The sequence below is a fragment of the Trichomonascus vanleenenianus genome (genome assembly GCF_965637985.1).
Source record: "Trichomonascus vanleenenianus strain CLIB 3782 genome assembly, contig: TRVA0_012S, whole genome shotgun sequence".
Classification (NCBI taxonomy): Eukaryota; Fungi; Ascomycota; class Dipodascomycetes; order Dipodascales; family Trichomonascaceae; genus Blastobotrys; species Blastobotrys vanleenenianus.
In genome coordinates this window covers 301388-328808 of record NW_027481875.1, presented here as the reverse complement: position 1 = coordinate 328808, position 27421 = coordinate 301388, and the positions used below count along the sequence as shown (strand labels likewise).

General features: G+C 49.3%; 14 protein-coding genes across 14 annotated transcripts; 7 read left to right on the top strand and 7 right to left on the bottom strand.

Annotated features, from left to right (window-relative positions):
* Positions 1-1556: 1556 nt before the first annotated feature.
* On the top strand, positions 1557-2013 carry TRVA0_012S03246 (RNA recognition motif domain-containing protein; the record flags this gene model as incomplete). Its single annotated transcript, XM_076684077.1, has 3 exons — positions 1557-1565; positions 1615-1718; positions 1785-2013. The coding sequence occupies 3 exons, from the start codon at positions 1557-1559 to the stop codon at positions 2011-2013; spliced, it is 342 nt and encodes a 113-aa protein (XP_076541831.1).
* A 435-nt stretch (positions 2014-2448) lies between these two features.
* On the top strand, positions 2449-4400 carry ORC3 (origin recognition complex subunit 3; the record flags this gene model as incomplete). The annotated part of the gene is made up of 2 exons (XM_076684076.1): positions 2449-2490; positions 2547-4400. The coding sequence occupies 2 exons, from the start codon at positions 2449-2451 to the stop codon at positions 4398-4400; spliced, it is 1896 nt and encodes a 631-aa protein (XP_076541830.1).
* Positions 4401-4485: 85 nt separating this feature from the next.
* Positions 4486-5856, bottom strand: OST1 (dolichyl-diphosphooligosaccharide--protein glycotransferase subunit OST1; the record flags this gene model as incomplete). Its single annotated transcript, XM_076684075.1, has 1 exon — positions 4486-5856. The coding sequence occupies one exon, from the start codon at positions 5854-5856 to the stop codon at positions 4486-4488; it is 1371 nt and encodes a 456-aa protein (XP_076541829.1).
* Positions 5857-6666: 810 nt separating this feature from the next.
* TIM50 (protein translocase subunit TIM50) lies at positions 6667-8094 on the bottom strand (the record flags this gene model as incomplete). The annotated part of the gene is made up of 1 exon (XM_076684074.1): positions 6667-8094. The coding sequence occupies one exon, from the start codon at positions 8092-8094 to the stop codon at positions 6667-6669; it is 1428 nt and encodes a 475-aa protein (XP_076541828.1).
* Positions 8095-8944: 850 nt separating this feature from the next.
* On the top strand, positions 8945-11668 carry SAP1 (putative AAA family ATPase SAP1; the record flags this gene model as incomplete). The annotated part of the gene is made up of 1 exon (XM_076684073.1): positions 8945-11668. The coding sequence occupies one exon, from the start codon at positions 8945-8947 to the stop codon at positions 11666-11668; it is 2724 nt and encodes a 907-aa protein (XP_076541827.1).
* A 571-nt stretch (positions 11669-12239) lies between these two features.
* Positions 12240-13916, top strand: TPA1 (oxidative DNA demethylase; the record flags this gene model as incomplete). The annotated part of the gene is made up of 1 exon (XM_076684072.1): positions 12240-13916. The coding sequence occupies one exon, from the start codon at positions 12240-12242 to the stop codon at positions 13914-13916; it is 1677 nt and encodes a 558-aa protein (XP_076541826.1).
* Positions 13917-14421: 505 nt separating this feature from the next.
* On the bottom strand, positions 14422-15405 carry TRVA0_012S03114 (BAR domain-containing protein; the record flags this gene model as incomplete). The annotated part of the gene is made up of 2 exons (XM_076684071.1): positions 14422-15210; positions 15271-15405. 2 exons carry the CDS (start codon positions 15403-15405, stop codon positions 14422-14424), a joined length of 924 nt encoding a protein of 307 aa, XP_076541825.1.
* A 951-nt stretch (positions 15406-16356) lies between these two features.
* TRVA0_012S03092 (uncharacterized protein) lies at positions 16357-17181 on the bottom strand (the record flags this gene model as incomplete). Its single annotated transcript, XM_076684070.1, has 1 exon — positions 16357-17181. The coding sequence occupies one exon, from the start codon at positions 17179-17181 to the stop codon at positions 16357-16359; it is 825 nt and encodes a 274-aa protein (XP_076541824.1).
* Positions 17182-17486: 305 nt separating this feature from the next.
* On the top strand, positions 17487-17753 carry ISD11 (Isd11p; the record flags this gene model as incomplete). The annotated part of the gene is made up of 1 exon (XM_076684069.1): positions 17487-17753. One exon carries the CDS (start codon positions 17487-17489, stop codon positions 17751-17753), a length of 267 nt encoding a protein of 88 aa, XP_076541823.1.
* Positions 17754-18285: 532 nt separating this feature from the next.
* Positions 18286-19254, bottom strand: MRPS5 (mitochondrial 37S ribosomal protein uS5m MRPS5; the record flags this gene model as incomplete). Its single annotated transcript, XM_076684068.1, has 1 exon — positions 18286-19254. One exon carries the CDS (start codon positions 19252-19254, stop codon positions 18286-18288), a length of 969 nt encoding a protein of 322 aa, XP_076541822.1.
* A 151-nt stretch (positions 19255-19405) lies between these two features.
* RPA34 (DNA-directed RNA polymerase I subunit RPA34) lies at positions 19406-20009 on the top strand (the record flags this gene model as incomplete). The annotated part of the gene is made up of 2 exons (XM_076684067.1): positions 19406-19416; positions 19472-20009. 2 exons carry the CDS (start codon positions 19406-19408, stop codon positions 20007-20009), a joined length of 549 nt encoding a protein of 182 aa, XP_076541821.1.
* Positions 20010-22655: 2646 nt separating this feature from the next.
* On the top strand, positions 22656-24329 carry TRVA0_012S03004 (uncharacterized protein; the record flags this gene model as incomplete). The annotated part of the gene is made up of 1 exon (XM_076684066.1): positions 22656-24329. The coding sequence occupies one exon, from the start codon at positions 22656-22658 to the stop codon at positions 24327-24329; it is 1674 nt and encodes a 557-aa protein (XP_076541820.1).
* Positions 24330-24903: 574 nt separating this feature from the next.
* Positions 24904-25722, bottom strand: TRVA0_012S02982 (uncharacterized protein; the record flags this gene model as incomplete). Its single annotated transcript, XM_076684065.1, has 1 exon — positions 24904-25722. One exon carries the CDS (start codon positions 25720-25722, stop codon positions 24904-24906), a length of 819 nt encoding a protein of 272 aa, XP_076541819.1.
* A 724-nt stretch (positions 25723-26446) lies between these two features.
* On the bottom strand, positions 26447-27256 carry TFA2 (transcription factor TFIIE subunit TFA2; the record flags this gene model as incomplete). Its single annotated transcript, XM_076684064.1, has 1 exon — positions 26447-27256. The coding sequence occupies one exon, from the start codon at positions 27254-27256 to the stop codon at positions 26447-26449; it is 810 nt and encodes a 269-aa protein (XP_076541818.1).
* Between the last annotated feature and the right edge of the window lie 165 nt (positions 27257-27421).

The window sequence follows — 27421 nt, the reverse complement described above, 5'->3', positions numbered from 1 at the left end:
GTACTTGTTCGCCTGTCCAACATTGATATTGTTGTTCTTGCTAACATCTGTACTCAAGGTATTCACACCCCAACCCCCCAGGAGCCATAATAGGAATCTATTGCCTAGATCTATTTAGCCTCCAACATATGGCACCATACCTTTTTTTACGGCAGCAGAAACTAGAGATTCAGGGCTACAAATTGGTCTAGTTTTTATGGCGATTGGAGAGTCCGAATTTTGAGTTCTTGGAAGATGCTTCAGCCGCACCATAGAAAAGTGCGATCGATTTTCTTGACGGCCACCAAAAAAATGGTATCTCCGAGGCTTTCAGTCATAACTGTAGAATAGGAATTGAGACGTAATATTTTGGATACTTACGATTCAGCTCTCTGGCTATCGATTGATACAATTTTTGTACGATTTCAAGGGAGACTTTTGTTAGATTAATGGATCCTTATCCATTCTTTCTGTCGCAGCTACTGGTTGTGTGTCAGAGACTTGGTCCCAGGTGAGTTCCTGCATTACTGTCTATTTGCTTACTTCTCCAACCATGGGAAACTCCTCCTTTTATCTCTCACTCCATTGCCGGACCGGTACTCCTCGGTTCCTCTCTTAACCGGTATTCCTCGGTTCCTCTCCTAACCGCTATACCTCAACAACTTTTTTGACATGATAGAGCCACTTTCGGCGCTTCGAAAAATCCACTACATGTTGTTGGATGTCAAATATCAGTTAACTTATACAGCATACATGACGCTTGTTAGATTAATGGATCCTTATCCATTCATTCTGTCGCAGCTACTGGTTGTGTGTCAGAGACTTGGTCCCCGGTGAGTTCCTGCATTACTGTCTATTTGCTTACTTCTCCAACCATGGGAACTTCCCTCAATTTATCTTTCATGCCACCGGTGTGATTCTCCTTCGCTTCATCGCCGATGTTCCGATTCCGCAGCTCGGCTATTCTCCGAACCGTTTCACTTCGGTCACTCTCCGAGCCTGTCTACATCGGTCACTCGCCGAGCCTGTCCACACCGGACACTCACCGAACCGCTATACCTCAATAGACGCTAATTTATACGAAAGTACAAGGTTAGACACCGGAGTGTCTACATCAAAGACGGTAAGGAAAGGAAAAGAGTAAATAGAGGGAATCGTGGCTTTTATAATACCGATTGACTTCGGGAGGGAGTTAACGTATTCCTACAAGTCTACTTTTTTTACACCCAACACAAGTACAGGTACTGTACTTACAGGGAGCGCGGGTTGGGATATAAACTCACTTATCAGGGGAGGGGGAGAGAATGGGACCTGACGCGTGCGCACGCAGAGATACATGTCCCAGGGCGTCGCTACCGTTCCGAGCTCCTGTTCTGCTAAGATTGTAACAGCCTCAGGAAATACGTGATATATCTTGTGCACTTTGATCTCCGTCTTACCAACACGATTTGGCATTTATATATGGGATTAAATATAATATAGGATAGCTGAAATTTGAGTACTGGAACGGATTCGAGCTTCTTCAACTGAAAGAGGATACAATAGAAGTGGCATTCTTAGAGATCTTACTTCTAAAAATGTCCTGGGTGAGTAATCAAGGCTGGGAACGCGCGATAGAGAGCTAATTGTCGAAAGAAATATGCTGGACAAGAGTTTCCGATGCTCTACGTAAAGAACCTAGCGTATGACGTTACAGCTGAGGAGCTTTACGATCTCTTTGGGAAGTTTGGTGCCATCAGGTGAGTTTATTACTTGGTACTGCAGTTTACTGCAGTTTTGGATTCAATTCCTGACGAGTTCTCTAGGCAGATAAGAACTGGTAATTCTTCAACGACCAAAGGAACGGCCTATGTTGTATACGAAGACATGAAGGACGCGAGTGCAGCGAGAGAAAAACTGTCAGGATTCAATTTTCATAACAGATATCTTGTAGTGACTTTCCACTCGGTCGACAAGCTTAATGTTGGAAAGCAAGATTTGGAGGAGCGACGAAAGAATCTGGAGGAGTTAAAGAAAAAGCACAACATACTTTGATTATGCAGGCGAGCTTGATTTATGTTACTGGTGTGTCTGAATATTAGGGGTCGTCATTAAGAATCCCAATGGCCATTTATACTCCACCTTTTTGCGGGCTAGGTGGTATAGCCTGATCAACTCATAGTTGCTTGAGCTTAGAATTTACCGTGGGACGGCCAATCTTGATGGAAAGTCGGGGAGGGGTGATAGCGGGGTGCTTCTTTGGAATGAGTCTCCGGAAAAGATATCTGGCAAAGCCACACTACTTTACGTGATTTAAGATTTAACTAATTATATATAAATACTGCTTTATATGCGCACTTTAATCAATTTATAACTCGATTGTACATATATACTGGTAGAGGACTCTGATCCGGATTTATAAAGTGCCGGAGACACGAAAATCCCCGATGCGCACCGCAAAACCTTCACAGGTCAAAGCTCAAGATAAGAATGACGAAAAGGCTAGATGATAGGGACAGATACAGTCAGTTAGTAAGTTTAAGAAAAAAGGAGTAAAGGCAAGTGTTGAAATACTAACTTGGGGAAAGACGACATATTTTCTAGACAGGAAGAAGCCCCAGACCATACATTTTGATGACAACTTTCAACACGCGTTACAGTACGAGACGAACTTATTGAAGTCTAAAGAAGTTCCATTTATTCGGCTTCTCGGAGGCAAAGAACCCGAGGAACGCGTCATTTTGCGATGGGAGCTCTTCATTAAAGCATGGAAGGAGCAGCAATCGCGGATTGATAGCCTTCTCTACCGTTCAAATGCGCAGATTCTGGAGGATATTGCCACATATGTGACAGGTCTGCAGCAACCCAATTTATGGAGTATGTTGAAGATTAAAACTGCAGTGGTTCTAACTGGAGCGAACATTGCGAACCATTTGCGATTTTTCACTCAGTTGCGAAAGAAGATTATTTCTAAGGAGAATGTGCGTATCGTCTCTCTGACATCCAAAGAGTGCAATTCACTCAAAACGACTCTGAAACTAATAATCAGCCATCTGACCGAAGGTTTCGCGAGTAGCATCGATAAAAGAGTGAAGTATGATCTTGATCTGTTGCTGGACTGGTATGGAACCCTGCCCGCAGATACTCAGGTGATAATTTCGTTTGAAGATGCAGATTTATTTAGCATGGCCGTGCTTGGCCAGGTGATCTCGCTACTTCAGTCATACACATCGAAAATGCCAATCAAGCTAATCCTTGGTGCCTCGACGTCAATTGAGATCCTCCAGGAACGATTAGCACAATCGTGCGTGAGGAAGCTCGACGCCCAGCCATTCCAGGCGCTTTTGCATGATAGCACAACTACGATTGTCAACGATGTCATATTTAAGCCCGATGCATACACATTATTCCCTGGGCCCAAGGTTATGAGTAGCCTATACCAGCGTCAATTGGAGAGTTTAGACTCGGAGGACACCTTTACCATGTCTCTAAAATACCTTTACATGACGCATTACTATTCTAACCCGTTTGCAGTATTTTCGCAGTGTACCAGCGAGGAGTCAATATTAGCGCTGGCCGCACAGTTTGATGCCAGGCAAGTCAGAATGCTGTCGTCGTTTCGGTTTTGGGTCGAGAGCTTGGTAGAGAAGAAGGAGTTTTTGCTGGTGAAGGAACTTATGACAAACGACGCAGTGCTACTTAAGGAAGCTCTTCCAGCTGCAGTATTGGCGGTTAGGTCTTATGCTCAGCGAGTGCTGGTAAAAACAGTTATTGTTGAAGGTCTCGAGAAAGTATTCAAGGATCCTACTGGGTTTAATAGAACGGATCTGTATCTGCTGGGCCTTTCTGGGTCGCTTTCGCAGAAGCAAGAAATCAAGCACTTGCTCGTGTTGTTGGAGAAGGCCACTACGGAGAACATTATCGAGCTTCTGGACGGATTCTCCGAGTATGAGCACTTGGACTGTCTTGCTAAGCTATCACAGGACCTGTACACTCTCATTGGCAGCGACGAAGATTGTGCCGACGCGGTAGCGAATAATGTCAGTGAGTTCATTGCGGAACTTGACTTTCCCTATCAAAAGTTATTTATGCAAGAAGTTCTATTCATTGATCACGTGTCGTTGCTAGAGTCAGCATTCCTGCCGACTTATCGAGGGGCCATTGAAACGGCACTTTCCAATCCGAGGCACTATCTTGGAAACATTGAGCGCGATCCTCACCTCAGCATTCTCTACGAGCTGAGTCGCGAGTCGTCGGTCCATATTAATCTATACGACTATTTTGTCGCGTTCAAGGCCCGAATCGGCGAAGAAGCGGACGATGAAGAACGAGCCTTAGCTTGGTTTGTTCAGGGAATAGCTGAGCTTAAGCTGATTGGTGTTTTGAAAGACAATAAGCGCAAGCCGGAGTGCGTTGAAAAAGTGACCTGGAGAAAACTGTAGCTCTACCTATTTACTAGCGTGTTCAAACGTGAATGACCGACCCTCGAGTTCACACTGCAGCTTCACGAATTTTTATTATTACAGTCTATGCCAGCAATCGACCAGCAATGAGGAGCACAAGGAACACGGCACCGATTCGGCCAGAAATGCTCAACGGCTTGCTGAGATGCGCTGCCTCTGTATACTTATACTGGATGTAAACCTCGCCCCGCCGATGGCTGTCAATAATATTCTCATAGCCCATTCGAATGGTCGGTCGCCCAACCGAATCAAGGAACGAGTAAGTCACATCCTCTCGCGCGTCGTTGCCAAACAGCGACAGCACCGACACCTCCTGGGCGCCTTGCGGCAAGATTATGCTGATATTCACCTCGTCATAGTACATGTTGTCTGGGCCCTCAATGAACGGCACCTTCAATAAATAGACATCGGAGTCGATCTCCTTGACATACCGGTCAAGGTCCTGGGACCACCCAATCGTGTAGTTGTAGTTCCAGCCGCCAAACACCGGGTACCGTGGCTTGATCTCAAACAGGGACCCGCCGTCGGAGTTTCTAAACCTGCTCGTCGACACATTACCCACCAAATCAGTATAATAGGGCTCTCGTGCATTTGGGCCCACCTTGATAGCCAGCTCCTTGAGTGCCGCCACGTTCAGCGTAAATTTGCTCTGGGGCCGCTGGAATCGCAACCTCGAGAACGAGTCCTTGAGCTTGGTGCCAAAGTTGGTTAGCCAGTACGTCTCTTCAAACGAAATAGAATTGCCCCAGTGCGAAACCCACACGTCGCGGTCGAGCTTAGTGGTCTTGACCAGGGCCAGTGGGTTCTCGAACCGGATCTTGATGGGGTTGGCCGAGTACGGCCCAATTGCCTTGTACGGCCCGTACTTGACCATGGCTCCGTTGACCTCGGGGATGTCACCCGCCGACTCGAGGTCCTCAAAGTTTCTGCCTGGCGTCTTGAACCGAATCACCGCCTCCTTGGTCGTATATGCGCTGTACGGGTACCTCGAGAGCTTCGTGGACATATACTGCGGGTCCTCTTGCTTTGCCGATTCCGGCAGAGGCTCGAGCAGGCCCGTGATCGCCTGGGCAATGATGAGATCCGCCTGCTCGTTGGGTCCCAGCGGCGGGATGGCCAGCCGGTAGAACCTGGCTCCCTCGGGGCTCTCTTCGACCGAGGTCTCGAGCGCCGGCACGATAGCATTGGTCTTGCCATCGTGCACCTCGAGCACAGACACGTGCGGGGCGAGCTCGGGCTCAATTGCGTACAGGTACGCAGTCTCGGTCTCGCTGCCCGTGTTGCGCACCGTGATGAACTGCGTTCGCTTGATGAAAGACCCCGTCACGTCCAGCGTCTGCTGGAAATTGACATTCTCGAACACGGGCCGCACCGCTTCACCGGCACAGCTCACTGCCAGAAGTGACACTGCCACGAATCGCTTCAGCATCTTCATTCTCGCGTACCGTATAGAGAGCTCTTTCCCAAGGATTGGGCCACGTCGGAAGTTCACACACTCACACACAACGCGCGGTGGTGTTACTTAATTATGATAAGTTTCAGGGGAGTCTAGTTACGTGCGGCGCACACCTCAACCCTAATCGGCGCCGCACGAGAGAGGTTATTCGAGGGCCAGCCCTCAAGCACCCGTAGCTCCGCTTCGCGGAGGTTATTTTGTTGCTGGTATTACAATGTTTCGGAAGTGTGGTAATACATCGTATCAAGGAATGGGCATGGTAGTGACAGATAGAACATCAATGCACTTCCGCAGCCTGCTGTGATTGTACTATAGTGTACCGGTAGTGTATCACTTAATCGTGGAGCTGTTAAAACTATATACTGAAGTAATTATATGTACAACTTAGGATGGGATTAATTGTTCAGTACGTTCATATGTTTTAGCAGTAAATATAGCCTCCCTCAGCTTCAAAGGGCCCAGCTGTTCCCGGATACAGTTGAATATACTTTTTTCGATAGTCTTGAGACTAGTAAGCTGTTGTATACTAGTACGGGAAGGCTGGCTGTTCATTACAATGGCACAGATGCATTTGATCAATTGATTATACGTGCAGCTTATAAAGTAAAGAGTCCAATAAGTTAGAGAGACCAAGAGTTTTTTCCCCTAGTCAATGGGCTTAATCACAATCATCTTCCGCGCACCAGAGCTGCAAAAGAAAGAGCAAAGGAAAGAGCTACAACGAATGGAATGGTAACATGACGGTTTACACTATATACAAAGATAAACAAAGAAATTTACAGAAAATTATTAGTTCTTCTGCTGCTGTTGTAGCTGCTGCTGGGCCTCCTTCTCAAGCTCAGCCTGTCGGGCAGCAATTTCCTCCGGCTTAGGCAGACCCTCGGTGACTAGCTTGTTGAGAGTGAACTTCTGCTCGTTGAGAATCTGCTTCTCCCGCTCCTTCTCCTCGGCGAGAATCTTCTCACCGTGCTCGGCAAGGTACTTCTGGAATGCTTCATAGCCCTTCTGACCCTCCTGGCGAACATAGTCCATCGGCATCATGGGCGTAGGCGGTGCCTGGGGCTGAATGCCCAAGAACTTGGCCGCCCAGCCACCACCGGTCCTGGAATACTGCTCCCGGAACTCCTCCTCGAACTTCTTTCGCGCAATGGCCTCTCGCCGCGCGTACTCCTCAGGCACATGGGTGCCCTGGAATGACTTGAGAATGGGCCGCACGTCCTTGACGTTCTGCGCAGCGATCCACTCGAGGAACGGAATGAGTCGCACCAGGTCCTTGTCACCGGCCGTGCCTAGCCACGGGTCGAGATGCACAGCGTTGTCGGGCTGCAGTGAATACGCCTCCGGGTTGCACTCGACCATAATGACCTTGGACGGATCCCGGTTGAGACTCGAGATGTCCTTGACGACGTTACCGTGCTTGTACCGCGTCGCCTCTCGGAACAGCGCGTGCGAAATAGAGGATCGGTACGGGTCCAGCTTCGCCACCGCCTTCTCCGAATTCACCATGTAGTTGGAGGAGAACACCACAATCTCGTAGTACTGCGCCAGGTACCCCAGGAAGTAGTCAAGCCCCGGTCGCTTGGCCGTTCGCCAGCCGTGTTCCCGCGTCCACTCACTGTGGATGAGCACGTCGTCGAGGCCCAACACCAGCGTCAGTGGCCGCCCGTATGGCTCCGGCAATGGGTCCGGCAGCAGCTTCTCGAACACGGGGTCGTTGAAGTAGTTGAACAGGTCGCTGACTCGCGCCGCAACCCGCCCGTAGCACGCAGCTGGAGAGTACCCTTCCGGCACCTCAGAATGACGCTGGGCCTCCTCCTCATCATCCCATTCTCGGGCCAGGAAGCCTGTGTACCCAAGCGCCATACCAAGCATGGCAAAGTACGCCATGTTGCTTCGTCGCTCCCGCTTCAAGTCCGTCGAGGACTTGTCCGACGACTTCTTGGCCGTACCGGCCCACCGCTTCTTCTGTTCCTCGCTGGCGCCACCCTCGGCTTCCTCCCCAGAAGCCTGCTCCTGCTTCGGGGCGTCCTTCTCGGGCACTTCCATGCCAGCCTGGGCTAGCAGGTCGTCCGTCAGGATCGAGTCACTCTTCTTCGCCGCCTCGGGCTTCTTTTCCTCGGAGTAGAACCGTACGCCAGCATGGCCTACCCGGCTCGTCCTGGCAATTGTCGCCCGCGCCAACGGAGCCACCCGCGTCAATGCTCGAATCGATCTCATCGCTCTTGTCTGTGCTTCAGCGTCGTCCCTCCCGCGGTGCTGAAAAAAAAGCCCCAATTCCCCCCACTCCCGCGTACAGCCAGGCACTCAGCGTAATTATCAGCACCCACCACCGACTTTTCCACCACCACTAGCCCAGTACGGCTTGGGGGCCAGCCGCCAAACCTCCGTAGCTCCGCTTCGCGGAGACCTCTTGCTGATATAACTAAAGAAGACGGTCAATTAGTGTCTACAACCTCTCCACGAAGGGGAGCTCCACGGGGGTTTGAGGGGAACTGGTCCCCCCAAAAGTACGCTGCTTCAATTGACTTGGGGGCCAGCCTCCAAACCCCCGTAGCTCCGCTTCGCGGATATCTTGCTGAAGGAAAACAGTCAATTAGTTGTCTACAGCCTCTCCGCGAAGCGGAGCCCCAGGGGGGTTTGGGGGGACTGGTCCCCCCATTAGTTCGCTGCTTCAATTGATTGAGCTGGTGAGCCGCACCAAGTGAGCCGCGCGGCGAAGGTTAGACAAGTACGTCATTCCATTCCAACGGCGGGGGCGGCGACCATTCGTGTTGTTTGTGTTTCTTGTTACAAGGCGCTGTGATTTGAAGAAACCATTTTTAGATCTGAAGACATCACACACGGTTGAATTGGTCCCAGAGTGGAGAGAGAAATTCTGCCTCGAGATCACCCCGGAGCCAAACGAGAGCAAAGTTCAGACAAGCAATTCCGCCCCCACCACCACCACCACACGACAACGGACCTTGCGTAGCAACCCACCCGCCGTTTGAGACGAACTAATGACACGACAGCTTTGAGGCAAGAGCTTTGCATACAAAATTTTGGGAATAGAAATACGCCATATGACATGAACCTGTTTCGACAAAGGCCGTCTGTTCAGGATAGCCTGCAGAGGACGTACGACGATGCGTACCAGTCGTCGGTAAAGGCCATACTGCTCGAAACTCGAAGTGAGCCTCGTCAGGCGCTGGATGCTTGGAACACTACGTTGCGAGATATTAACAAAGCACTCAGCGAGATGAGCGCGGCACCTCGCACGGGGTCCGAGAAGAGCCTCATGGAGTCGATTCGCGATATTGAGCGGCAGTGTCACGACAGAATCTCGTTCCTCGAGTATCGCAAGTACCAAAAGGGGCCCTACTTGGACATGCCCAGCACTGCGTCCCCAGTGACTTCTCCGGGTAATAACCACTCCTCGGTAGATCTGTCCGCTCGCAAGAACTCGACGCCGAATGCTTCGAGAGGTGGTTATAATAGTGGCTACAATAGAGGAGGTTACAGTAGTGGCTACACCAGCGGAGTAGGAAGCGACAGTGGCTACAATGGAGGAGGCTATAGTAGTGGAGGATACAATGGAGGAAACCCTTTTGGTAGACAGCCCCCACAAGAATCGGCTGTAGGGTACTCAAATGAGTACTTTGACTCGGCGTTTGGAATTAGTGCCAGGAAGAGCTCGGTTCCACCACCAAAGCCGCCTAAGCCACCGGCCCATGTTCTTATGACAAGGAAACAGGGAGAGAAGAACAATTTTGACGACCTGTTTAAAAACTTTGAGGGCTCTTTTGAGCCCTCCGCGCTGAATCTGTACGATCCCTCTGCGCAGTCATTAGCCCCGCCCAGGGAACCTGTTACGAGTAAAAGCGCACCAATTACAAGCCCACTTCAACCGTCAACTTCACATTATCAGCCATCAATGTCATTTTTTGAGCAGCAGCCCCCAATTCCTCAGCAGCCAGTAACAACCTCTTCTCAACCACTGCTAAATCCTGTTCAATCAACATCCTCGGCTCAACCATCACAGTCAACTGCTGTTCTTAAGCCCAATGCCCCGCCAAGCATGCCTCAAAAGCCGCCTCCCCCGCCTCCACCACCGAGGCACAGAAAATCAGAAAGTACAGTACAAGTACACCAATCTCAGACCCAGCCAGTAATGGCCGTTTCCTCGTCGAGCTCGCCAGGAAGCTCACGAGATTCACTGGAACCACCTCCACCAAAACCAAAATCACACTCGACTCCGTCAATTGGCAACTCCAAACCCGCCAAGGCTGCTTCGACTCAGACCAAAGTAACACAACAACCTAGTGCCCAGCAATATACCATGCTCAGGACATTGCGTACCGCGAAACCGGGCAAGATTTCCAATGGCGCCAAGCAGCCTGCTGCGAATAAGGCCGCGACCCTTGCATGGGGCGATCGATCTAAAGCCGTCCCCCATCCAGCGAAACTCTCATTTGAAGTCGTCAGAACGGTTCCTGCTAAGCCAATTGCACATTCGACCTCTCCAGGAGCAGTTACTCCGCGCCCAAAGCTAACCAGCGCTCGTTCAACGCCGATTACTAGTACCCCCGCAGCCAAGGCAAAACCTAAAGCCTCTATGACTGCAGCCAAACAAGTGACTAGACCACCCACCGTCTACCCTGCATCTTCTGTTAGAAAAGGCACCGCGCCATTGACCACAGCCGCCAAGAAGCCCTCCTATACGACACGGCCTTCGCCAAAACAACAGCAGAAACCGCCTCAAGCAACTAAAGTGCAAGAGAAACTGGTCCCTGCCGGCGTAGACGCGGAAACCAAAGAATCGTCCTCCGAAGAGGACTCCAAGGACATGTCCGAGATCGACAAGAAGGCCAAGAAAGTCATGAAGGAGCTCAAGGGAATAGACGAGAACGCTGCCAAGCAGATCCTCAACGAGATTGTTGTGCGCGGCGATGAGGTGCACTGGGACGACATTGCTGGGTTAGAGCAGGCCAAAAGCTCGCTCAAGGAAGCGGTCGTATACCCGTTCCTGCGACCCGATCTGTTTAGTGGGTTGCGTGAACCCGCCAGAGGTATGCTCCTATTCGGCCCTCCTGGTACTGGTAAAACTATGCTGGCTCGAGCGGTTGCTACCGAATCCAACTCGACCTTTTTTTCTATTTCTGCGTCTTCCCTCACCTCAAAGTTCCTGGGTGAGTCGGAGAAGTTAGTACGGGCTCTGTTCTACATGGCCAAGCAGTTTGCACCCAGCATTATTTTTGTAGACGAGATTGACTCGCTGTTGTCGACGCGAAGCGAGGCCGGCGAGCACGAAGCGTCGCGGCGAATCAAAAATGAGTTCCTCGTGCAGTGGAGCGAGCTCCAGAGCGCAGCGGCGGGGCGCGAGCGTGACGACGTTCAGCGCGTGCTTGTACTGGCAGCTACGAACCTGCCTTGGGGCATTGATGAAGCTGCGCGTCGAAGGTTTGTGCGGCGCCAGTATATACCGTTGCCGGAGCGAGAGACGCGTAAGTACCAGCTGAACAAGCTCCTCAGTCACCAAAATCATGCTCTGAGCGAAGCCGATATCGAGCGGTTGCTTGGTCTTACTGAAGGGTTTAGCGGCTCGGACATTACAGCTCTGGCTAAGGATGCTGCCATGGGGCCTCTCCGGTCGCTCGGTGAGGCATTGTTGACTACACCTCGGGAGCAGATCAGGCCGATTCGATTGGAAGACTTTGAGTGCAGTCTACTAGTGATCCGGCCGAGTGTTTCCAAGGAGGGTTTACGGGCGTTTGAAGAGTGGGCAAAGGAGTTCGGTTCCTCTGGTGCATAAAATTATTTATTAACTAACCTGCTATCATCATATACCTGGGACTACGGGTGTGCTGGCAGCTGATTAGCAATATTTATACCATGTAAATTATTCATTCCGACCATGACATGCACTATCCAACTCATCTGATATTTCATCAAAGGATATTCTAATATTAATGGCAATACGAATGGTCTGAGTATCCAGGAGAATTAAGACCAGTGATGAGAAAGGTTTGTACAGCTGCTTCTACTTACTTTGTATTTGAATGTTCGCCTTCAATTACGGTACGGCAAAAAGGCTCTCTCGTTCGGACTACCACTCCGGAAAGCGACCCGATCAGACCTCATTTGGAACTTTGTAATGTAGATAATGTTATTATATTAGAAACCCCATGTACTCAAATTAGTCCTCTTTCGCCCTAGGCAACGGGCTTTAATCAAGATCATTAAAATCAACAATAGTGTATCGAAGGAAGGCCCCTGGTTTGATGATGGTGGTACGATCGGATAAGATACCGAAGTGAAACCCTATCGGACCACTTTGAAAAATTGAAAAATTTATAGCAGACCGTCTAGTTCCCCTAAAGACAATGACGAATCCTAAGCGAAGCACTGAGGAAGAGGGCCCGGAGACCAAACGACTGAAGGAGGATTTCTCTTCGGCGTTCGCCAAAGGTCTGTTCGACCAAGCGACCCAGGACGAGATGAAAGAGACCATCGCAGCCTCGGAACCATACAAACACGGGGTCATCAACGAGCTCATTGACGACGAATTGTTACGAAACGTCAGAAAAGAGATCATGAACGAGATCCACTTCACCAAGAAAGAAACCGACATTTACAAAGTCCACCAGACAGGCGACCTCGCCAACCTTTCCGGGCTGGACAGCGAAGAGCTCTCGCGGTTAGGCAGCCTCAATCGGCTGAGAAATGCGCTCTATTCGCAGAAGTTCAGAGAATATCTGTCCTACGTGTCCGGGTCCGGCCCCCTGTCCGGCATCAAGAAGGATCTCTCTGTCAATGTGTACCAAAAAGGATGCCATCTACTAAATCACGACGACGTAATTGGGTCGAGGCGAGTCTCGTACATCCTCTATCTACCTGATCCAGACGAACCATGGGACGCCAAATGGGGCGGAGCTTTGCGGCTCTATCCCACCCTGAAGCCTAACATTCCCGAGACCGACTGGAGTTTGGCGATTCCGCCCCAGTGGAACCAATTGGCATTCTTCAAGGTGCAACCGGGTCTCTCTTTCCATGACGTTGAAGAGGTCTATGTCGACAAGCCGCGATTATCGATTTCTGGGTGGTTCCACATCCCGCAGGAGGGCGAGGAGGGGTACAAGGAAGGCGAAGAAGAGGACGTGGCTGCTCTTTCATCGCTGAAGCAGCTTGAATCACGAGAGTTGCGGGAGATGGATTTCCCCAAGCGGGCGTACGAGCAGCTTGAAGAGGTAGAGGGGAACGACGAGTCCAAGGACATTGAGTATTTATCGAAGTACCTGAATCCGAACCTGCTCAAGGAGGAGACTCTGGCGAAGCTGAACGACGTGTTTGTCGAGGAGAGTCTTGTCGAGATCCGAGACTTCTTGAATAAGAACTATGCTGCCGCAGTGCGACAGGCAATTGATGTCGACGACCTGGCCAAAGTGCCAACAACGTCTAAGGAGGTCCCCAAGCCATGGGATGTAGCTCGTCCACCGCACAAGGCTAGATACCTCTATCTTGACAAAGAGAGTTCAAATGAAGTCCCAGTTGAGAAGGGCAGCCTCGAGGCCCATGCTAAGCTCCAGGAGTTGCGACAACTGTTTAAATCTGCGCCATTCACGCGGTGGCTGGCCAAGTTCACGGCAATGAACCCTACGGGCGCCTATGTCCTTGCTCGCCGGTTCAGGCCGGGATTTGACTTTACCCTCGCCACTACTCACGATGCTTCTGAGCCTGTGCTTGAGGCCACTCTGGGCCTGACTCCCACTAAAGGGTGGGAAGACGGTGAGGTCGGAGGTTACGATCTTGCCATGACAATTGACGAGGATGCCAAGGCCGACCCTGCGGTGTACCGGGGCGCAACTGTCGATAACCCTGAGGAGGAGGACAGCCCAGTGCTGTTTAACAACCCCGCGAACTGGAATGTGTTTTCGATCATTGTGCGAGACCAGGGCATCCTTCGATTCGTCAAGTACGTTTCCAAGAACGCGCGAGGCAGTCGATGGGATATCTCCGCTGAGTGGACGGCCGAGTATCTTGACGATGAAGACGAAGAGTAGCCCCGAAGCAAAGCTCAACTGTTTGTTACTAGCTAACCCACCCCCTCCCCCCCCTGACAATCCCCTCAATTCTCTGAATCTAGTAGGTATGTAATGCTGTTGCGACGTTGCGTTACTAAAATTTCGTTACGCTGCTGGAGTTCCCTAACTGTAGAACTTTGTACCATTGTGAATATGAACACTCGGGTGCTTCAATTGACCTGGTGGCCAGCCCCCAGCCCCCCGTGGCTCCGCTTCGCGGAGAGCTTGACAATTCCCTCATGTCTCTGAACCTTGTAGAGGTGGAGGTTGCGACGTTGCGTTACTAAAATTTTGTTACGCTGTTTGGGAGCTCTCTGACTAAATTTTGTTACGCTGCTGGGAGTTCCCTAACTGTAGAACTTTGTAGCATCGTGAATATGAACACTTGGGTGCTTCAATTGACCTGGGGGCCAGCCCCCAGACCCCCGCAGCTTCGCGGAGAAGGATGTGCCATAATAATAAGTCAGATAATAGATATATAGGTTTAGGCGGACTCTCGAGACTCCCGGTACTTGGTCTCCTGGTCGTTCTGCAGCTGCTCAATCTCCGGGGCCAGCTGGTTGAGCACCTCGGAAGCGGCCTTGTGGAACGCCAATTGCGCATTGACGAGCTCCACCAGGTTTCGCAGCGGCTCTGGGCTGTCGAGCACGTTCTTCATGACGGACACCGCCTCCTCGGTCGCGGCGACAAACTCGTCTTCCGCCTGTTCGACCTCGGCCTGGGCCTCGGACTGTCGCTCCGGCTTGGCCGTCTTAGCCGCAGCCTTGGCCGCATCCAAATTGAGTCGCGAGTTGTGTACGTTCCTCCGCGCCTTGGCGGCATAGGACAACGACGTGTTAAGCGTCGTCGTGAACGCCGCATTGAAACGGCTGACAATGAGGTTGTCCTGCGCAAGTCGAGCCTCGCCAATCTTCTCCTCAGCTACCGCATATTTCTGCAGGGCACTGGCCAGCGGCACCTCGTCGTTGGGGCCCAGCGACTCGGAACCCGCGAGAGCGGCCCGGCCCAGCGCATGGTTCAACGTCTTAGGGTCCTTCTTGCTGCCCGGCGAAGTGAGAATCTGCTGGGCTTCCTGCGCAGAGGACGCGTGGGAGAGCGTCGTGACTTTCTCGCTGATGGTTCGGCTGAGGTCGACGAAGGACTCCCGCAGGTTTGGCGGGTAATCGTAGCCCTCGTTCTCGTACTGCGACGTGACCTGAAGTAGCTTCGTGTGGACAAGCTTCAATGCGTCAATTCGTCGCTCTAGCTCAAGGTACTCCTCTGGGAGCTCGGTCTATCGTTCACATTGTTAGCACACCTTGTTCTGAGGCGCAGTAGTGGTGTCGCGTCATACCTTCTCTTCGGCATTGCCCAGCTTCTCTTGGATAAGGCGCTGGGTCCGCTTAGCGAATGGCGTAAAGGAGGAGCTCAGTCCGGAGACAGAGCCCTGGAGGGACTGGAAGCTCTTGTTGAAATCGAATCCGCTCATCTTGTGTTGTGCTGCAAAGATGTCGCTGTCCTGCTGGATGTGGATGTTTGGGTTGACCGATGTGACTTTTGCAGCAGGGCGTACCGCGCACCCCGCGACGATCCAACTACCGGTACTGTTATCAGCTAAATTTGGAGGAAACGTGTTATTTGGGGATTATATTTCTAATCAATTTATTAGATACTATAAATGGTCCATATACTTGTAATTTCGTGGAAGTTGATCAATATTCATGATCAAAATGGTGGAGAGTCTAATGTGGTAAACTCTAAGCTAGAGCTAGCCGGGTGCTCAAGACCAATTGACACTGTTTTTACGAGGTAGTACGTATTCAAAGGTCGTCAAGATCGGTTGGTTCTGTAAAAATACTCGTGTACATATATATAGGTTTGGTATGTCATACATGGGCCACAGCGTTCCTATTGTCTAGTTAGTGGCTTAATACCCACGCCTCAGTACGAGGGGCTTTTTCTGACACTACCAATATACAGTAGTTGACTGTATACAGAATTGAAGGGCTGATAATATATGCCAGGCTAGTGCCACGGTACTTTGTACTTTCATATCTTCCAGCTGCTATTAACTCTGTTACGCCATCTTGTAATGTCATTTTTCAAGGTACTGTATCTGATTCTCAAAGTACATATCTGATCATATCGAGTACGGAACGTATTTGAAGATAGCGCTGTAATACAGGTACTCATATAGCAACTCGCTCTGTAGACCAATGCCGTCACTAATTGGTCTTCCAGTCACGAATGAAGAGTTCTTCGCAACGACAGTACCGGACCCCCCACTTCATTCGAGCTTGCAAATTCAATGTTCTCAGCTGTACGTAGTCGCAAAGGAAATCGCAAACAGCACTTATAAGTTAAATGTCCAACATATTTTATTAGTGTAAGCAGTTCGTAGCAGGTTCGATATATACAAGTCATAGGGGCTAAAAAGCCATCAATGTGTCGCTTGCGCGAACAAGTTATGCTTAAGATCCGTCATACTGCCCATATCTCGAGCGCTTCGGTGTGCAAATTCAAACAACCGCTTGACGTAGTGCCGATTAAGTGGAGTATCCTTAAGAATTCGCGCCATGACGTTAGTGGTCTCGTGCACATGCTTGGAAATCCGCTCGTCACAGCAAAGGTTATAATGCTCGCTCATAACCCGCAAGTATAGCTTCTCGTAGTTGAACGTCTTGTATGCTAGGAAGTGCGATCGGTTAAGGTCAGAATACTCCGGCATGAAATAAATATCGCTCGTCTTGTCATGGTAATCACTAATGATCTGATGTCTCCACACTTGGTACCTGATCAACTCTAGGTACTCGATGAGTCTCGAGTGGGGAAGCATAAATTCTAGCTCTCCAGAGTGGGTGGGTGGAGCAGGCAGGTGGTAATTGAACTCCTCTTGAGTCAACCATCGATCCCGCAATTCCTCGGGAGTTTCACACTCCTGGAGCCGCAACATGTACTGAATAGGATGAGTGTCCAACAGTGTCTTGACTCGCTCGGACATCTGCTCCTTGGTCGGCTCCTGGCAGTCAATGAGATCGAATGCTGATCCAAAGGGGTATATAGGCGCTTCCTGTCCTTCTGAACTCTGTTTGAGCTCTCCGAAGAAGCTTGTAATGTCCGTCGCGAAGGGGGCCAAGGGTTTAGAAGCCTGGCTCTCCGGTGCACTTTTATTAGTGACCGAATCGAGCAGCTCGGAGGTCTGCTGCTTAAGTCTGCTCAGCTCGCCCTGAGAAGGGAAATCCGACTTCACATCGGCGGAATACATCCTTCGCACCACCCTAAGTGGCCGAGCGACTATCAGACCCGCTCTATGCCGCAGTATGTTCATCTCTCTTATCAACCTCTCACAGGCAGGCTAATTTTTTAATTTTCAATTTTCAATCTCGCACAGTGTCGACTCCTCGCATTATGACGAGTACAGTCGCATACGTCGGAGATCCGATGCGCTCGGGGTCACCGTTCAGCCTTGCCATGGGGACCCGGTGCCGGTCCGATTCAAAAACCCTCCACCCGCAAAGCTAGCTTCATTAGATTCTTTTACCGTCTCTCTACGTCATATTTGGAAATAGAATGTCTTCTGAGGCGATTTCTTTGTACCGGAACCTGCTGCGATACTCTGCCCGGCTTGCGGGCTACAACTTCCGGCAGTACGCGCTGAGGCGTACCCGTGACGCCTTTTTGTCGAACCGCTCCCTGACGGATCCAGCCGAGATCCAGCGAGAGGTAGAGAAGGGACGCCAGCAACTTGAGGTCGTCAAGCGACAGTCGGCCATTTCGCAGATGTATAAGGGTGACCGATTGGTGGTTGAGCAACATGCCCGACAGCTCCGAAAGTAATTTTGTCATGACCATTTGTATTTGTAATATACTTCACGATAGCATTTGATAACTTGTTCTTTCTTTATAGATATTCCAGCTATTTGGAAGACTCCTCCTTCGTATACCTTGCTTGTTTAACAGCTCTGTTCTTAAATGACTGTACGGATTACCGTATGGCAAAGAATTTGCGAGCGATGGTTATGATCAATTGAAGTTTGTAAATTGTATCTATTGATGAAACTTTATCTTATATTTATGCGCCACTAGAGAACGCTAGTTGTTTTTAAGCTGATTCATAGGACGATGCGCGAGTTGTGCTCTCGATAATTGGTTACATGTTGATAATTGAGATCATCGATGTAACTGGCGGAGATTGGATTCAAGATTACAGCTGGTACACATCCCTTCAAATCAGGAAGATCTAGCATCTCGTCATATCACTACATGTAGTAACCGAACGTTAATAATTACTTGGTAATGCCCTGCGTTCGGTCAAATGATATACAACTCGTTATATGCATTACAGTTCGCTATGTACAGGTATGTGGATTTAGAAGTTGTAGTAAGTGTTGGTGACGTCAATGATCTTCTTTCCTCGGGAGGCAGCAATCTCTTCAATTATACTCTGCTTCGTAGAAAGAGCCTCGATGGTCGCCTTAGCAACGTTCATTGGGTTTCGCGATCGGCCAACGTTTCCAGTCAGATCCTTGATGCCAGCACACTTGCAGATTTCGTAGATAACGTGGTTAACCCGGAGCCCATGGCCTGGTGGGGCCGGCCGCAGTTCTAGAAGCACAGAGTGGTATTTGTGGTTGATCTTACCGTAGATCGTACGGTTCTCGAATCGTGGAATGTAAACAAGGTTCTTGACGGCGTTCCAGTGGGCCTGAGAAAGGGCCTTGGACGGCTGCATAGCATTTCGACCCTCACCAATACCAATGTGGCCGTTTCGGTCGCCCACGATTGCAAGCGAGTAGAAGCTTGGCTGCTTACCTTTTCGGGTCATGTTGACAACTCGCTTCTGCGTGATCTGTCGCACCGACAGGGACTTGATGTAGCTGGCCGAAAGACCCGTCAGCTGCTCGAGCTTGGTGATGTTGATGGCGCTAGCGGCTCTTCCGGAGTATTCGTCGGGCTCCAATGACACACCCGGCGGGATTCGCTCCGGGATCGGCTGCCATGGCTTGGACTTATCCAACCACTCATGCTGCGGGAAGTCATACAGCTCGTGGTATTTGGCAAAATCAGAGGTATAAATAGGTGCGAACTCGGTCAGGTTCTCCTGTCGGTTCTCCCACATTTCCGGGGTGACCATTGACTCCGCGGCGAGGATCGACTTGACCTGCGAAGGCGGGTAGTACTTCTCGAGTCGCTTGATGTGCGCTTCCCGCTCCTTCTTGAGCTCCTCCTCGGTCGAGTAGCGCCGTACGCCCATAGAAAGGGTCCGTGGAGCAGCAACGGCCGGCCTGGCCAGGATGGCTCTAGGCAGAGCACGCGGGACTGAGGTTAGCAATCGCATTTAACTTTGTGTCGCACCGCTCAGGGTAGTTGAAGTGAAATTTTTCAGTTTTGAGAAGGTTTGGGTGGTTCTTCCGCGCGGCCGATGCGTCAGGGCTATTACCGAAAAAATTGAAAATTTCTTATCATCGGCATACAGAATCATAGAAGAAATGACAGAAAGGTGTGTATTTGTTTAAATATTTTGTCATATTTGTATCGTCTAACGAGTTTGGCAGTTCATCGTGGAGTCGTCCATCGGGATACAGCTTACAACCTCAGAAGACAAAGCTGAAAGGCAAGGAGGTATGGCTGATCCAGGTCCCGCCAAAGTTTGATCTCGAAAAGATCAAGACTCTGCCGCTATCTGGTACCTTTGAACAAAGCAAGAAGCACTACACTATCCGGGAGGACGATATTACGCAAAAAATCGGCGTCATGGCCCCGATCAAGAATACTAACGGCGAGAAACTGACGCTCGGCAAGGAAGTCACCAAAGCATTTACTATCAGCGAGGAAGCAATTGTCCCTGACATTGACTACTCTGAAGTTGTTATTCCAAAGCCAATTGTGCCCCAGAAGGAAAACCTCAAGTTGCAGCACTATGCTACGGGCTACGGGCCTGATAAGTCTGCAGAGCCAGCGACTCCAGCAAAGAAGCACAAGAGGGATTCTACTGCTCCAGAATCTGCATCAAAGAAGTCCAAGAAGTCAAAGTCTGACAAGGAGAAGAAGGAAAAGAAGGAGAAGAAGAAGTCCAAGAAGTCCAAGGACTAACCGTTTTTTTTATTTTGTATTTTGCTCATGACGATAAACCATTAATTTACACAGTGTACTGCTATTCACGAAATGTATTTGTAGTGTGCACAGATAGATAGTAGTACTTGGTTAAGGACGAACGTTTTTGTACCTAAAAATGTTTTATCGTGACTGCACTACAAAATGTACCTGCTATTTACCACAGCAGATGAAATTACTGACTATTGCCAGGGACAATTGAGGTCGATTAATTATCATAGGTGCTAGCTAGGCACCAAATCTGATTCTTGGGCGGGTGAAAAGCCAACATTGACTTAAGTCGCTAATTAGCGCTACTACCAGGTTATCGAGGCCAGTTGTACGCTGATTAGTAGATACCTACTGACATTTTTATTTGGTATGCTAGTTTTCTAAAAGTTTAAACTTTCCATGACTGGAAGCGGCGCGGTAGAATAAAACGTATTGGTGCACAATACTAACGGCTGCGTATATCGAATGTTGAGGAACTGTTCTACCAGGTATTACCGTATATAGGTGCAGTAGTCCCAAAGAAGTAAGTAGATTATCAAAGTCTTTGGGTGGGCCAAATCCACTTCAAAATACCATGGCGCCGGTAGGTTTAAACAACAACCGATTCATGCACCAGCTGGGTTCCACAGATCTAACTTGACAGTTAAAGTACGTACTGGTGCATGTACTTTTCAGACGCCGGTAACAACCGACTGTGGTCAAGATTACGTGTACTATTCCTAGAGATACAATGCCTAGATAGTAGTAGCGTATGACGTTGGCACTGGTCGCATTGTATTTTTTTTTCTTACAACGTCCTCAATACAGCATAAATTCTATTCTGGAGAGCTATTGTTGGGTGCCAGAGAACTACACCGAAAACTATTAAACACGTTAGTAGATGGCTAATACCGTATTGGTTAATATTAGTCTAATACCGCTATATTCGACTAATTCGTAAAATACGAGGAATTCCATGACCCGATTGATCAATTGAGAGTGGCAGGTAAAGTACCTACTCCATTCGTTACCGTCGCCACAAACACCACGAGCGAGAAGAGCTTGCGGCGGAGGTAGACTCTATTCGTTAAAACCGTTTTAGTCTCTAAAGTGCAGAATTTCAAAATAGGCCACAAACCCAGTATTATTGACGTAATGATGCCGCATTCCATTCGGGAAATATTTCTTTCGAAAATCCCAGCGTACCGGCGTAATGGTACTGTAGTATCCCACTTGTTCGTGAGGATCGAAATATCAAAAAGAGAATTACGATAACAAAGCTCCGATAAGCAGTTGACAACCGTAAAATGAGTTGCGTAATATTACGCCCCTATCAGAAGCAATAATGGAATGCTGGAGCACTCAAGAAGCTCGGGAACCCATAGATCCTAAACACGGTTGGCCAAGTTCGGCGACGTCCTTGATTAAGATTCAACTGAAACGTTGATACGCAGCTTTCCGCGAGACTCAGATCCGACGAGATTACCCGAACATCGGCTGGTTTCAATGACGCGTCACTGTGACAAGGGCAAATTAAAATGCTTCGGCTGTTTGCCGCTACAGTGCATATACCGCCTAGTCGTAACCAAGAAGCCCAACTTGTCGTCACACGGTTGTCCTACCGTTTATGCCCCGGAAGATCTACCCGTGCCGTTTCCCGACACTCCTTGTAATGTCGGTGGCATGCGGCGTAGGTAGATCCTGGCTGCTCTTTTCGGATTCCAGTTAAGCGACCACTTACCGAAGTGGTGTTCTTACGCTGAATGATCTACGTAGAACATTTTTGGGGTTGTCGATTATTGCTGTATAGAGCGTGGTAAATAGTTAACAAAGCTACGCTTGAAGGTGGGGAGGGGCGCCCAACGTAATGTACACTATGCTTAGTTGGTATGTCGACCAGATCGCGATCTACATTGTTGCAGGTACATACGTATATTAAGCAGCAACATTAGTACTACAAGTACGGACTGCACAGTACACACACACTACAGGTAGGTACTTTTTAAGGTCCTTTGTGGATCGCTTTTACAGGGCCCTTATGATTCCAACATTGTTTGCTCAATATGTGGCTCCTCATCGTGCAGCACCTACTGAAATTGGCTCTGTGCTGCCTTGACGCATGCATCTGATTCATTCCAGGGCATTATGTTCTCGTTGGCGGCTCTAGACAACGCCAAGGCCCGATTTAAACGGGGGGTCATTCCGGTATTCCTCCTCTGGATCTCAGACAAATAAAGCAACCCATTACCAACCTGGTATCTGTGACATCCGTGCACAGACCTTTTTCAAGGATGGATTGGACTCGTACCTATTCCAACTTGGTACGTGGGGCCTTCGTCTGCAGGCCATTTTCAGGGTTTTAGTGCATGGTATGTGTGCGGCTCTTCGCACGGCTGTGCGATACGCGGCAAGGGATGGCCTTTTTCCTTGGCTGCAGTGCACGTGGAGACAACTATTGTCCTACACATGTGGCATGGAGTAACACACATTGTACTTTGGTACAATTGTACTGGCCAGCCCACCGGCTTGGAGGGAAATGGAACCGAAGCAGGGGGAGGAGGGGGAAGGGAGTTTCAGAGCCATTGTGTAGGAGTGCTAGGTATATAAGGATGAGAAACAGAACCATTAAATTGTGACGTGCTTTCCAAGTTCTCGATGGCAGGCTTACTGGTGTGTCCTAGGTCAACGTTTGCGCTTTTGTACATAACAATTGCATTCATCTTTTCTTATAGCTTGTATGCCTCCCATCATGACCTAGGAAGAATCGTAGTAGCCGAGGATGGCAAGCCCATGTATCATCACCCCGGCGGCCCTCCATCTCGTGGAGGACTTGATGAAGACGCATTTACTTCGCGAGTCGCCATAGCCGACGCTGATCTAGCCTACGAAACATTGGAGACTTGGCGAGACTCTAGGAGGAGGATCGTGAACGAGGACCAGTCTGGGGGGAAACCGAAGCACAAAAATAGTAGAAAAGGGCCAATGGGGCTTTCCCGAGTTGAGTTGCCAGACTACAGCCACTATGAGTCTAAAAACGACTACCTTCGCCAGCCAATTATGGCCGACTATGGCCCGTCCGGCGGAGCTCCAAAGATATTCTTTCTTATCAAGACTGGCGGCTCAGAGTTATGGAACAAATTGCCAGTTCACGTCTTCACTACATTGACAAAAGTCAAGCACTTCGAGCTGTACAGCGACTCTCCCGGGTCCATCGCGGGACATCCGGTCATTGATGCGTTTGCAAACATGACTGAAGAGTTCAAGAAGACGGCACAAGACATGGAGATGTATCGACTGCAAAAACAAGTGATCCATGACCAGCACGCAGGCTTTGATTACTCAGAGACCAAGCTAAACGCAGGCTGGACTATGGACAAGTACAAGAACGTTCCAATCATGGTGCATGCGTATCTCACGGCACCCGAGGAGGTCGAGTGGTTTTTCATGATGGACGCAGATACGTACGTCATGGCCGATACCCTGCAGCAATGGCTTGATGAGAGCGTTCCTTTCTCTGGCAAGGACAAAGCTGCATACTTCGGGTCGGTAGTCATGCTCGGCGATTACTCGCTTGCCCACGGCGGCTCGGGTATCCTCGTGTCTCGAAAGGCACTGGACGAGACCATTGGCCCATACGTTCACTCCGAAGCCAATCGCGAGGAGTTCCTCGCTAAATACGAGCAGAGGGCAAACGTGACCTGCTGCGGCGATGCAGTTCTCGGAATCATGCTCCGCGATGAATCTAATGATGTTATTCGCGCCTCGAGCGGCGTTGAGTACTGCCCTGGTGGCAGAAAAAAATACGACGAAGCTAACAAGCCATTCCAGGGAAACACCATATGGGACGTCGATGTGACTCCGGACAATTGGTGTACTCCGCTTATCACGTTCCATCATGCCAGTGGGCATGACATAGAAGTACTGTGGGAGTATGAGCGTGTTGGTTTGGGAACCAGCGAACGACGGGGCCATATGACATACGGCAAGTTGTTTATGGACTTCTACGAGCCATATCTAAAGAATGGTCGACTACAAGATTGGGACAACAATGCCCTTACCGAAAGAAGGGGCGTCGATAGTGTCGATGAGTGCCAGGCACTATGCGAGAAAGACCAGAGTTGTCTTTCATATCGGTTTGTCGGCGAACAAGCTAGGTGCTTCATTAGTGACACAATTAAGCTGGGGAAGAAGTCTCATGAAAGCCTCCAATTCGTGTACGATCATGGGGATCCCAGGCGAAATAACAAGGACGTTGTCTCCGGGTGGCTCCTCAAACGGTTCTACGACAATATCAAGTGCGAGAAGCGAAAATTTAATATACCCAAGTAGTGAGCGGATCTACCGAATGAGAAGAGTGCGGGTACACTATTTAATTTTACCAGGTATTTATTTTCTGGTGCATCAGCTGACGTTCTGATGAATCTTCGCCATACTCAGCTAGCTCTAGCCTGCCGTTAGCACCTAATATCACCTACGGTAATTGTAATATCTAAAAGCAATTGCCATTTATTTTTTTGCAGCAGGTACATTTGACTCGACTGATTATTCTAAATATAAAGCATAGCGCAATATGGCATTACCGGGTACTCGTAATTGATGGCAGTTAAATATTAAATATTAGAGTATCACGGGTAGTGCCAACCACCTTGGCCTGGCATATTATCGAGCCGATCAGAAGCTGGCTAGTGTTATTAAATATCAGGTAATAAAGCAATTACGGTAGATGGCTAATTCGGGTCCAGTAGATGATCATTAGTATTACCTGGTTCCCACCCAGCCAATGGAGATCAAATAAAAATTATGCTAGGTATTACCGATACTAAAAAAAACAGCTAGTTAAAGCTAATTAAAGGCTGGGTTAGACGATGTCCAGCTGATGGTCAGTTCAAACGTGATCCGAGCATTAGTAGTCAAAATTGTACTCGACAAGGCCATCTTCACCTCGCTCTATATACCTCACATGGCCAGATTTGTCTACCAACATGACAGTTTGTGTCCTGGTGCCATACTCCTCGCCCATCTCAGACCTGACCTTGAGTTTGGGCACAAAGATCGTGTGCTTAACGTTATCAATGGAATCGCCATGCTCTTTAGGATAGGTGTTGTGGCTGAGAAGCGCAAAAAACGCTTCAATCATTGTATTCTCATCCCATCCGCCCTTCACTGCCTTTTTAATTATCTCTTCCATTAGCCGCTGCCCCAGGACTGCCTTGGGCCACGGTTCATGCACCAGCGTGTTTGAAAGGCATATTGTCTTGCTGTGTTCACCGCCAAACTCAAACCCTTTGTGCTCTCTGTTGGAGAACATGGCGAACTTGGGGTCTGGTGTGGCAAGACCCTCGCCACAGAGCATTGTAAAGCCACCAGTATGCTCCAGCTGGTCGTTGTATGCGTTCTTCATCTCAGATATCCACTGCTTTGCAGTCAGTGGTGATGACAGATAGTCCCTGGGGAACACGCCCCTAGAGATTTCGCAAATGATCTTGCTCTTGCACTTCTCATGATAGTTTAGTAGCACCGCCACTTTGCCGGGCGGTGCTTTGGAGATGCCTATCCAGGTGCCATGCTCCCGTCGCGCCAGATCGTACGGCGCTAGGATGTGATCCAGTGGCGGGTCCCAAAAATGAGCGCCTTTGGTCTCTCTGCCCAAGAACTCATCGCGATTAGATAGCAGAATCAGTCCGTACGATGGGTGCTCCACAGATGCAAATAGAATACACATTATCTATGCTATATATCAATGAAACCAACAGTAAAAATGAGTTGTGTTAAATAGGTCTTATACTTCTTATATATATATAGGCTAGGGCTGCCGAGGTCACACCTCTCTTTATCCCCCACATACCATCACATTGTGCAGCTTGCATGTTAATCTCGCCACGACGCGTTTGAAACGACTTCATTTGATTATATAATTAAACCACTATCTACAAAGAAGTATGTAGCACTCTGACTGATATAAATCGATTATTATATATGGGCCATTATAGCTAGCAACTGTGACTAGTAATAGGAGGAACATCGCTAGAAAGAGTGCTGATCGGACCAAGCGGCTTATGTCTGTGTGAAACAAGCTGCATCTGTAAGGATGGTATTTACAGGGGTAAGCAGATATCAGCACTCAAGTACGGCTGTAACAGCGATCCGTATCTAAGCGTACTTCTGATATTTTAATCGAATGGCACCGCCACAGAAGGACAAAATGAATCGTGTTCGCTTTATTTCGACTTTCCTTTTTTACCTAGGCCTGAAACACACATCGATAGTACCGTAGTAGGATCCATGTTATCAGTTAATTCATTATACTAGGGTCACTAATACGAGGATACAGTAGATCGATTGTACTACAGATTCATACGAGATTAGTTCAGTAGTAGAACCACTTATTGCTAAAGACCTAACAATTATACGATAGTTTAGGTTTTTTTTTTAATAAATACATGCAATCAAAAACGGTAGTCCTTGAGGATGCCGCTCATATGGGTATTAGTGATCTTACCACGGCGAGGCTTCTTTTGCTTCTTGCTCTCAGACTTTTTGACTGCCTTTTTAATAGTAGCGGGATCGACACTCGTCGGCTTGAGGCCCACCTTTTCGAGCGCGCCAGGAAGCTCGGAAGTAGAGGGCACTTTAGCCTTGGACCACAAAGAAGTGAATGCTTCATCAATGCCGCCAATCGAGCCACCAATGTTGGCCCACACGTATCGCGGCAGGTTTTCCTTTTTGGTCCGCAGGACAATGATCTTCTGCTCAGACTCAAGCGTTTCAATCGCCTCGTTACAGCCGTTCCACCCGTCCTTGAGCTGCTTGACTGCAACTCCTTGGAAAGTCGGCTGGCCCTGAAGGTATCGCAGCAGATCATCCGCCGAGTAGATGTTGTATATCGAAACATACTCTACGGTCTGGTCTGCCTCGTTGATCTTGATCCGGTCAATACGCTTCAACGAAGGGATCAGCGGCGCTATGGGGTATGACAGGTAGCTCTCGACATCGCTCAGTTTCACCTTTCGGTCCTGGCGCTTAATGTATTCTACGGCATGAACAAGCTGAGTCGAGCTGTGGGAGCCGACTCCGGTAGATCGTGGCTGAGAGTAGACGATGTTCGACTTCTTCTTCTTGGCAGCCGTCCCGGCGGTCTGCAAAGAGTCGATATTTCGCTTCTTCTCGTTGCTAGGCTCTTGGATAACCCGCTTCTGAATAGTCGGCGCGTTCCGCACCTTATTCCTAAACGAGTTGAGCTGGTCGTTCAACGACATGCCTGGCCACACCTACGATATATACAGCTACGGAAGGTATAAATACCGAAACAAAAAGGTCGAACCTCTGGAGTGAAGGATAGAGAGAGTTGACGAGTTCAACACTGCTGCTACTATCACTTAATAATTGCCCAGTTGCCGCTGGCAACCAACAACCCCCCAGGA